The sequence below is a fragment of the Danio aesculapii genome, chromosome 18, assembly GCF_903798145.1.
Source record: "Danio aesculapii chromosome 18, fDanAes4.1, whole genome shotgun sequence".
NCBI lineage: Eukaryota > Metazoa > Chordata > Actinopteri > Cypriniformes > Danionidae > Danio > Danio aesculapii.
This window is the reverse complement of record NC_079452.1, coordinates 17,716,635-17,728,480: the sequence shown is the minus strand read 5'-3', so window position 1 is coordinate 17,728,480 and position 11,846 is coordinate 17,716,635. Positions and strand designations below refer to the sequence as shown.

The 11,846-nt window shown below is 35.3% G+C and overlaps 1 protein-coding gene across 1 annotated transcript in view; it reads right to left on the bottom strand.

Annotated features, from left to right (window-relative positions):
* Nucleotides 1-208: 208 nt before the first annotated feature.
* ap2m1b (adaptor related protein complex 2 subunit mu 1b) overlaps nucleotides 209-11,846 on the bottom strand; it is a 22,407-nt gene continuing 10,769 nt past the window's right edge. Inside the window, 6 exon segments of the mRNA XM_056477992.1 lie at nucleotides 209-282; nucleotides 285-339; nucleotides 4,843-4,929; nucleotides 4,931-4,967; nucleotides 9,216-9,363; nucleotides 11,153-11,365. Coding sequence (XP_056333967.1) covers nucleotides 209-282; nucleotides 285-339; nucleotides 4,843-4,929; nucleotides 4,931-4,967; nucleotides 9,216-9,363; nucleotides 11,153-11,365 — 614 coding nt within the window.

The window sequence follows — 11,846 nt, the reverse complement described above, 5'->3', positions numbered from 1 at the left end:
CAATTACACCACACACTATTATTGTGTCTATCATACTATATATTGATTTATTGCTCATCTTTAAATAATTCAATAATAAGAGGATGAAAAGCATTGAAGAAAACTGCATTTTGAATGACAATCCCAATATTGGACAAAACTTCACTTTTATAATAACTTTTTAATAATTCAGGCCTAGAATAATGGCGTTTCTGCCGTCAGCTCACCTCTATCTTCTTGCTAACAGGGAGGGTTTGAAGTTGGACTTGATCACCACCTTGACCTCCAGCTTGGTGCGGCCCCCTCACGGACCAGTGGGATGACGCGGAAGGGAAGGATGATGTCTTTAGTGTGCGGTACCTGAGACAAGGACAGGGTTTATTTATTCATGTTTTAATGTCATATGAGCAGCAATGGCTATATTCAAGCAGAATTGGTAAAATATTCAATACACAAGTTTCTTTATAAACAAACAATATACAAAGAATAAACAAATAAATTCATACGACAACAATACTAATAAAAGGTCATGTGAGATCTTTACATTTCTTAAGTGATAAACATTCAAATATTCTTCAGGAGGCACTCTTTTTAAACATTTCCCTTTAAAGGGCACCTATGGTAAAAAATCTACTTTTCAAGCTGTTTGGACAGCCATATGTGCATGTATGGTGTATAGACTGTCATATTGGGGATATAAGCACACCCAGTGCTTTTTTTTCAATTTAACAACATAAAAAACAGTGGACCAATTGGAGCGGTTTTCAAACCGACCGCAACTTTACGTAGGAGAGCGGTTCCCCCCCCACCAATATTGATTGACAGGCGCGTCATCATATCCTCAGTTTGTTGATTCACGTCCGCCATTTTCAGCGTGAGTTGAAGCGATATCACTAAAGGAACACGCTTGCTCTATTTTTAGATGCAAGGCTCATTGGACTCAACACAAGATCAATATTCTCCACATTATCGCTCTAATCGGAATTATTGGTTGTATCTTTAGGTAGGTTTGCAAACATGTGTACTTCTCATTGAGTCTACCTTATACTTCAGCCGTTTGCATTTCTCGCGATCCCAGAAGCTCCCTGTGATCTTAACTAGCATGCGTTTTAGAATTCTAAACATCGGTTTCTATCAGGGTACACTCAAGTCGACAGCTGGGCGCCACGAACCGCTGCAGAAACCTGTGTTTAGAATTCAAAAATGCGTGGCGCGACGATTTGGGACACTTCATGTTTCTGGTGCGCCGTGTCGCGGCTTCGAGCGGCGCATCCGGTGCCTCAGCCAAAGTTAATTCAGTGTGCGTGGTTATTAGTTTCTGTGTACACATTTTTAACACATTATAATAAAAAAATCTGAACTGTGTGTTAAACTGAAGCTAAACTGGCACACTCAGAAGAACCATAATATTAATATTAAATCATAAAAAAAGGTAAACTATGTGTCCTTTAAGTATTTTCAGAATAATAACTTTATTTAATATTGTTTATAAAATATACGCACAGTCAAAATGTTTTAGTCAAAACCAATCTTGCAAAAGTTTCTATAAGCTAAATATTTGTAACTGAAGTGATGTTTATTTTAAATTAAGGTTTGTCGTTTAGTGGTTGTAATCACGGTGATTATTTCAGTCAAAGCGTGAAAACTACATTTAAAGGTAGAATTAAAAGAAAGATAAGTGAACTAAAAATATTTATGTCGACTAATTATCGTTGTCGGCTTAAGTCAAGCTTTACTGTCAATTCAACCACATGTTCAGATCATACAGAGAATCGAAATTGCGTTACTCTCAGACCCTAGGTATCTAACATAAATATACAAAAAGTTGAATTTTAGGAAGAAATTACAATAAATACAATTACACATAAGATAATATAAAAATAAAAATTTGTAAGCAATACAATTACACTTAATTACACCAAGAAATCGCAGCAGCTGTCATACTTTCTAAATAACATCTTTTAAAAATAAACATACTATTAAAATATGTTTTACATAGTCAAAATAATCTTGCTTTCTCTTCACCTTTTCATTAATACGAGTAAGTCTTAAATGTAGGGCTGCAACAACTAAATCGCTAAAATCAGTACCAAAATTCATTTACGAATGCTGTTGTCAATTTGTCGGGCTGCTCGGGTGTCTAATTCAATTCAATTCAATTCAATTCACCTTTATATGTATAGCACTTATACAATGTAGATTGTGTCAAAGCAGCTTTAACTGGCTACGTTCACACTGCCAGGTTTAGTGCTCAAATCCGATTTTTTTTCTCAGATGTGATTTTTTTTGCATGGCTGTTCACTCTGCTCTTATAAATGTGGCCAATATCAGATATGCAGTGTGAACAGATCATGGTCCTAAACTGACCCGCATGCGCAAAAGTACATTACAGAGAGCACAATGTCTAATTATGCATACGTGATACTGTATGAAGCACATTGTCAGATCATGCTTATATGATTATTGCCATTTTCACAGACAACTGTGGTGCAACTGTAAATGATTGTTCTGCTACTACTAATGTGTATTTCGGCATTTGAAATCTTAAATAAGTCACTTGTGATTGAAAACACTGATCATTTGTGATTTATGAAACCGCGGTGCGCGTGTGTTTGACCACCGGTATAGTGAACTCATCAATCGTTAATGAGCAGCTACAGACATACTGAATTGTGAAGGCGGAGTTGTTTTATCTGCGTTTGCATTTAATTTTACTTCGTTATACACCGCAGACACCTACAGAAGGAGGGTTCGGGTGCTCGAGCACCTGCCTTTTTTCTCTCTAAGAGAAAGTTCTCCCTCCTTTGCACACAGATCCCCTATCCGCAACACGCACAACACTCTTCAGCTTCGCGATCAACCCATGCCCCAATCGTTAACAAGCATCAGTTGTGCCTTCAAAATCTATTTCAAGATGAACAACCAACTTTCTGTGGTAATCACCACGTGTGCTATTCTACTGTGATGCTGAGTAGATGATGTTTGCAGCACAGAATGGTGACGCATGTCGCTCAAAGATTATGTAAAAGTCACATGAAATCCAACATAACCGTTCACACTGCAGTCGCATTGCAAACCATCAGATCTGTGTCTGATTTAAGACTACATATGAAAGTGGCAAAGATCTGACCTGAAGAGATCAGATTCCATGCGGTTTGGGCTGTTCACACTGTCATCACATGTGGGCAAAAAAATCAGATTCGGGCCACATTTGCCTGCAGTGTGAACGTAGCCCAAGTAGCATGTCAACAAGATACACAAATGTTTCAACAAATTCTGCTTTAATTCTGTTGCTTAATATCTTTTTTTGTCTTATTAATGTCCTTTCATTCACAATGTTAAAATAGGAGTTCAACACTTGTTTTGTTTATTTAGATTTCAAATATTTAGAGTTTTAAGGCCCGTTTCCACTGAGTGGTACGGTTCGGTTTGGTTTGGTTCGGTACGCCTTTTGACAGTGGAAATGGCCATAAAAGCGTACCGAACCAAACCATACCACTTTTTCGGCACCCTTTCGAAAGGGTACCAAACACGAGAAAGGGTACCAAAAGGCGGAGCTAGACGCGCAGCTGAACGCTATTGTTTTACAGCAAGGCGTCATTCGCTTACACAACAAGCCAAAATGAAAACAAAAAACCTGCCATGTTTAAAATACACGCACAGCCGACGAGCCGAGACATTACAGCGGAATTATATATACATATAATAACGAGCCATGGTCGACCCGGGCTCAAACAAACCTTGTCGTCGTCATGATGAACAGCCACAAAGCCAGAAGAAGAGCAGATTACATGTGCTGCTGAAGATTACAGACCAGATGAGAGGTTTTACACTGACTGTAGGCTATATTTTGGGTTGTTTTTTAACCTAATTACGGACGAAATGTCTGCTGTGTGTAGTTCTTCTGTAGTTGGTAACATATCGGAGACTGTAAGGGGCTGTATGTGTTTATATATGTTTATTTATTTAGTTATTTAATATAATTACAGATGTTACAGTAGGCTGTTTCGCACTGTCATTGATCTGCAGTTATAATCAACTCATGTTCATAGAAAGTTAGTAATAAACATTTCTACACAAGTATTTATGTGTATGAAGCATCTGTTTTGTGAGAAGTGCTTTTTATACGATATGTGAGCGACTTGTACAGCTTTATTGTAGAAATTTTCTCGAGCTAGAATGACGTCGACTGAAACTTTCTGTAGTACACCACGCCCACCAAAAGGGTACCCTTGTTAGTGGAAACGCAAGCTTGATAAAGGTGACCCGTACCAAACCGAACCGTACCGTACTAGTCAGTGGAAACGAGCTACTACTGTTCAAAAACAAACTTTGTTTTTCATTTATGATTTCAAATGTCAAAATTAACTAAAGAGATCATTAAATACGGCTTTGCATCATTTAAAAGTATATTTTTATACATAAATAATACCTTGATTTAAGGTTTTATATAGTTATTATAATAATAATAATAATAATAATAAGCAAAATTTCAAATGTAAAAAAGTTCTTATCCAATGGAAAAAATAAATAATAATAATAATAATAAATAATAATAATAATAATAATAATAATAATAATAATAACAATAATAATAATAATCGTCCCACAAATCCATTATCAAAATAATTGTTTGTTGAAGCACAACTTGAATGTACAGCCAGATCAGATCTATTTTCAAAATGGTAGTTATTAATACTTATGGACTCACTTCATATAATGTGTTGTTTGTTTGTTCATCCCATTTGCCATTCCTCAAATGTAGAGATTAAAAGCAGGTTTGACATCAGACACATGAATTTGATCTGACAAGGGCACTGTCATTGTTGTGCTGCGGGACACACACACACACACGCTCTTGACTGACCTCATGAGCTCATACTCTCCGTCAGGGGGAATAAAGCTAATACTCCGCTCCGAGTCAAACTTGCTGAGACGGACACACTGGTTGGAACGTGCAGTCATCGATCGCAATGGACTGTTTCCCACTGCAGCAGGACACATAGAGGAGAAAGAAAAAAAAAAACAGCACAATGAAGCACGAGCATAGACTGCAGAAAGACCACACACATATTACTCAAGGGTGTGGGCGGCATGACGGTGTATACTGTGTGACAGCCGAGAGGTGTCAACTGGTAGAGATTTTTTTCTATTAGTGTTTTTATGGTTATTGGTGGGAAGAACAGCTCTATGCATTTACATGTGAGAGTGATGAAGAAATATGGATTAATGCAGAAATACAAAGCAGGATGTGTACTGAATCAGTCAAAATGTGGACAAACAACGTGCTAAAAGCATGTCAAGTAACCTAACAGCAACCAAGCAGATCATTTACAATCTAAAGCGCTACGTCCAGCATAATAGCCAAACACAATGTGCTCAAATTGTGAAATTTGTGGCGCATAAATGTTATATTAAATTGTTTAAATTCTATTTATATACTACATAATCTATCGTTTTTATTGTGTGTTTTATAACGTATTGATATATTTTTTTTACAATTCTACTCAACTAACATTCAAAGTTTAGGGTTAGTAGAATGTTTGAATGTTTTTGCAGGAGGCGTCTTTATTTGATCATTTATTTGATGTTAAAGCTGAATTTTTGGCATTCATTACTCCAATATTTCAGTCATATAATCCTATAAATTATTAAAAGATGCATTTTTTTGATTTCTTTATCATTAACATTAAAAAAAAGAAAAGTTGTGGTGTCATCTTCTGCAAGCATAATCCTTATTTTTGTAATCACTGATAAAAGAAAGTTCAAAGTACAGCGTTATTTGAATTAGTTTTTTTTAACATTGTAAATGTCACTTTTGATCAATTTGATTACATCGTTGATTAATAAACAAAAACTATTTCTTATAGCAAACTACTGAACAGCAGTGTAGCATATCACTGGATCACTCCTTTTTTAAAAAAGGACCATTTTACTAGTCTTCAAGAGTTAAACAGTTGACTTGAACCATTTTTAATCCATTCAGCCGATTTCTTGTTTTCTTGCCGGCAGCTAGCTCTGCAACTCTCACATGGTCGCTCACTGAAGCCAAGCAGGGCTGTAACCCGGTCAGTACCTGGATGGGAAACCCAAATGGGAAAGCTCGGTTGCTGCTGGAAATGGTGTTAGTGAGGACCTGTGTGGGACCTAATGCCGCAGTATAGTGATAGGGGCTCTATAGAAATTTCGAGGGATGTAAACAAAAACAATGGTCCCAGCATATTTGTGAGTGCAGTCTTTCGGACGAAACGTTAAACCGAAGTACCAAGTCTCTGTGTTCATTAAAAATCTCAGGGTTTAACCCCGGCATCCTGGCCAAAGTTGCTCACTGGCCTCTGTCCAATCATGGCCTCTTGACCATCCCATATCATAATTGGCTTCATCATCCTCTCCTCTCCACCAATTAGCTGGTGTGTGGTGTACAATCTGGTGCAATATGGCTGCTGTCACGTCCTCCAGGTGGGATGCTGCACCACTGCTGGTGGATGAGGAGATTCCTCGTAAATGTGCAAAGTGCTTTGAGTGTCCAGAAACACGCTATATAAAAATGTAAGTAACTATTATTGTTCTGGCGGTGTCACTTTTAGCTTAGCTTAGCTTAGCTTAATGAATTCAATCAGATTCGGAGCATTTGAAACCATGGTTTCAAGGCTCTCTCTGAAAACTGCAGATTCTCACGCACTGTTATATCACTCCATCTGCTGCAGCCATGATACAGCAGCAGAGTAATTAACTATTAACCCAAAATGAGAGTATAGTTCCGAGTAATATTGGCCTAGAAAATAGAATTTTTTTATTTTCTGTCAGTCGTATTACACAATGTAACTACAGAAGACTCAAGCTTTAAATAGGAAAATTGTCACAACTTGAGTTTTTTTTAAGTAAAATGCTAATGGTCTAATCTGATTCAATTCATTGTGCTAAGCTAAGCTAAAAGTGACACTGCCAGAAGAAGAAAATCAGCTGAATGGATTCAAAAAAAGTTTCAAGTCAACTCTAAGAGACCCTTAAAATTTGCTTTTTTCAAAAAGTGTTTCTTCAAACAATAAACAAATGAAGAGCCAGTATGCTTAAAACATGACATGCTATGTGATAGCTAAGGCCAGACAGAATCTGTGGACTTTTTTGCTATTTCTGCACAGATTTTTATAAAAATAAATTAATTTAAAAAAATCTGTGGATTTATGTGGAATGATTTTGGGAGTATCTCAACAGAAAAAACATAATATATTAAATTAATATATTTAAACAAAGCAAGTCTCTCTTATAATAGATCTACTAAAAGACAGAAAATATTACTTTACAAACTGTAGTGTAAATAAATCATATGAACATTTTCATATTAGTCAATAATATTACTGAAATTAATTAAAAAACTGATAAAATATAAATTTACACACATTTGCACAAGTAAATAAATACTCAATGATGGGCTAAAAATCTGTGGATTTCTGCGCATGTAGATTCCGAGTGGGCCTAGTGATAGCCTTTTAATAAAACAATATTTTTGGAGCTTGGTTTTTGATTTGATTAGATATTTTGGTCATGCCGCCTACCTCACACAATGCACACCATTTCTGCTATACTGCCATTAAGTTGGGAAGTATGAGTACTTTTAAAACTGTGACCACAACAAAACTGCAACTGTGATTTGACCAGAATGCCATAAATGTTATGTTGTGGTCAGAGTCCAAGGAAAATAGATATCTGAGGGGGGTGATCACAAGACTAAATATCAACTTGAACACAGAGTCTAATGAGAATGGCTATTGGTTTGTTCAGGTATGAGATTCTACGGTAAACAAGACAGGGGTAAGACAAGACAAATGAACTAAAGAAATCTACGCTCTCCTCCACTAAGAGCTTCCCACACTTCCTCACATATCAGGACACAATGGCAGTGTCATCCCATGCAAAAAGATCTGTCGAGACGTTTGATGGCATGACACGAAGACAAACGGCTAGGACAAGACGAAGTGAAGGTGACAGATTGTGTGACGTCAGGAGTGAGAGTTACGCTACCTGCCTCCCAACTCACTGAAGTCCAGCGGGAGAGAGGAGAGAGGCACACAAATCAACAGAACAAAAATGGAAAACTAAAAAAATAAAAATAAAGGCCTAAAGGGCCCCTCAGAATAAAACATTCTTCTGTAAAGATACAAATACCTACCAGCACAAAACGCAACAGAGGGAGAGCAAGACGGTGATGTTACAAAACACAAGAGCCAGGAAGAATGAATTCAACTGTTGTGGGATTCATTTCCTGTAAATATGGTGTCTGAATGTTCTGCGCTTCGTAGCACATCTTAAAGTTCTGAATTTTAGTACTTGTAAGTGCTAATTAAGACTTAAAAATCTATGTTAGGGGGACATTATAAACAACATTTTTAGGTGAACTATTCCTTTAAGACGGTCACTCCTCAACTCCTGTTTTTCAAAACTCAGGTTCTCAAACAGGGTTTGTGAACCTCTAGTGGTGTTTCATGGAACTGCAGGAGATTTGAATGATAGTGAGAGAAATTTTCAGATCTGTACATTAAATGCACCTAATATATATATATATATATATATATATAATATATATATATATATATATATATATATATATATATATATATATATATATATATATATATATATATATATATATATATATACACACACACACATATATATATATATACATACATACATATATATATGTGTGTGTGTGAGTGAGTGAGTGAGTGTGTGTATGTATGCATGTATGTATGCATGCATGTATGTATGTATATATGTGTGTGTGTGTGTGTGTGTGTATATGTATGTATGTATGTATGTATGTATGTATATATATACATACATACTCACAAACGTGTGTGTGTGTGTATATGTATATATATATATATATAGAGAGAGAGAGAGAGAGGAGAGAGAGAGGAGAGAGAGAGAGAGAGAGAGAGAGAGAGAGAGAGAGAGGAGAGAGAGAGAGAGAGAGAGTTAAGTTGTTTATGAAAACAATAACTTACTACCAACAAAAAAACACATAATCTGAAAAAAAACCAAAAATAAAACAGAAGAATAAAACCACTGGCATCACTTTCACCACAACCATTTAGAAGGGCATGTGGATACCGTAAACAAATTAAATCTAGTGATCATTCTTGATGTGAAAAAGCCTTTATTCTGACCATCAGATGGCATTAAAACACTGCATCTTCATCAGGTGGTTTATTTCCGTACGAGTGTCATTGGACTCACTCTTGCCGGTATCATCAGTAGTGCCACCTTTGCCCTGCTTGTCAATGACAATCTTGTCGTTCATGCCAAACTTGCACTCTGGCATCCCACTCAGGTAACTCTTCATGACCACGCGGCCCGACACATGTGCACTCAACACCTGACCTGCACAACACAATCACCATCAGTACAGTCATTTCACCATTCAGTACTGCAATTCTCAGCCACGAATCAACTGTAGGGGTGTACAATCTATCATACATCACAATTGGAATCTTGTACGACAAAACCAGGGGCCATTTTATTTAAAAGAGATTTATTAGAGACACAGATTATACATCACATGAAAACTGAATAAATAATCTTTTTTATTAATCAATATTTGGTGAGATGCAACTATTTAAAAATATGAAATCGGAGGGTGCAACTGTCCAGTAGGAACAAAATAACTTCATGGAACATGTTCTTTAATTAATGATTGTCGTCATAATTCACAAACACATTCACATTCTACTGCTCAGTTCTCTGACATTTTATTACTTAATATTCATAATACATGAAATAGCATAACAATGTTGTATGTGACTCTTAATAATCAAACGAAATCATTATAAAAATTTACAGTTGCAAAATAACACAGACAGCATTTTAATTTAGTATTATTAGATTATGAATTTATTTGTAACATTATAATTAAAAGGTAGTACAGATATCAAATTAAACCCACTCAATAGGTGGTGGCGGGACACTGTCTTCTTTCATTCAAATAGAGAAACTGAACAAAACATTAATAAATCAGTAAATGATAATTGATAAAACTGACTGCATTTATAGACGACGTACAAGGTATGTGTGAAAATTTAATAAAGAATTTTACTCATGCTGGAACATTTACATAGAGAGTATACATTTACATTCAGAGCAGCATCAAAGCAAAAATAAATACATTTTTGATTAAATCAAATAAAACTAAACTAAATAAACTCAACTGATAAGTGAGAAGTTTGCAAACATAAACTTTCCTTGATAAACAATAGCTTATTCCTATTCTTAATAACTTAATCATTTTCAAACTCAGAAAGCAGTTCAGTATTGAAAGAGAAATATCGGAACACATGCCCGATACTTTAATAGTCTTAAATCACAATGTGCAATGTGAATATTTTCAGTTTGAAATTTTCCAGAGAAGTCTCCCATTCATACAAAGGTAAACTGGAACTAAAAATACACTGCGTTGCCGATAGGGCAAAGTGAAGTGACGTCATTGTGAAAAGGGTCTACTGTGAGAGGTAGTTAGACACCATATTGTCTGTTTTTATGTTTAGCAAACAAATATTAATCCAAACATGAGTACTTTTCAGATTCACAATGTTTAATTCCTACATCATTGTGTAAGAATGATGTAAACGCTGTATGTGTCATCTCTGGTGACCTGTTATTTATTTATTTTATTTGACCATTAAAATTGTTCAAATAAATGAAAAAAATGTTTATAATAATAAATATGAATTCCTGACTTTCGAATATGAATTTATTTACATTTATAAACAGTTATTTACTTTGTATATAAATGAATGTGCACGTTTAAACAAATTACTTAAATTAATAATTTAATGAATCATTTTATTAATTAATAAAACGGCACTCAAAAAAAGGCAAACCATAACAATAGACGAAGCACATTAAAGAATGCAATTATAAAACAGTTCAGAAAAATATGTGTTTTTATCATTTGAAAGTAAAATTGAAAAATAAAAAATAAAAAACCCTGACATTCAGATAGATACAAATAAAAAAAAAACTAACTAACTAACTTTCAATCTCGGTCTTCAAACTCACTCTTTTAAACACACCCAGAAAAATATCATTTAATTATCATAATCAATTTATCTCCACAAAAAAAATTGGAGGTATCATTTTGTCAGTATGGCACGGCCAGAGCTGTAACACTTACCCTGCGGTGACATTAGCAAGTTCACACTTTCCAGTACATCCAGGAAGAGCTCGTTGCGGCGGTATTTGATGCCCTCGCGCCTCCAGCCGATCTGCCCTGTGACCTGACTGGTAATCTGAGACTGCTCCTCTTTTGTCTGAGAAAAATGAAAGAGTGCAGCGTGTGAGAGAAAACAACACAGCCAAAAATAGGGACGTATGTTGACATGTAAAGCTACAGGAATAGTTCACACAAAAAAGACAATCCTGCCATCATTTAATCACCTTTGACTTGTTGCAAACCAATGAGTTGTTTCTTTGTGTTGAATCCAAAGTATATTTTGAAGAAGGCTGGAAACCGGTAACCATTGACTTCCATAGTATTTATTTTTCCTACCATTGATGTCAATGTTAACAGGTTTCCAACATTCTTCAAAATATCTTCTTTAGTGACCCAAAATAGAAACTGGTTTGGAACAAATCAAAGGTGAGTAAATGATTGCAGAATTAGTATTTTTGAGTGAACTAACCCTTTAATATTTTATTATACATCTTTATTACATTAAAGTAAACAGAGCATTGCAGAGATTAAATATTTTTAGGAAAAAAAATACTATTTTAGTACTATTTGCCTTTTGCAGCTGCTGTTAAGTTGCACAAAAGCAGGTCAGGGACATTAGATATCATAAAACGTCTTATTATTATCATTATTAAAG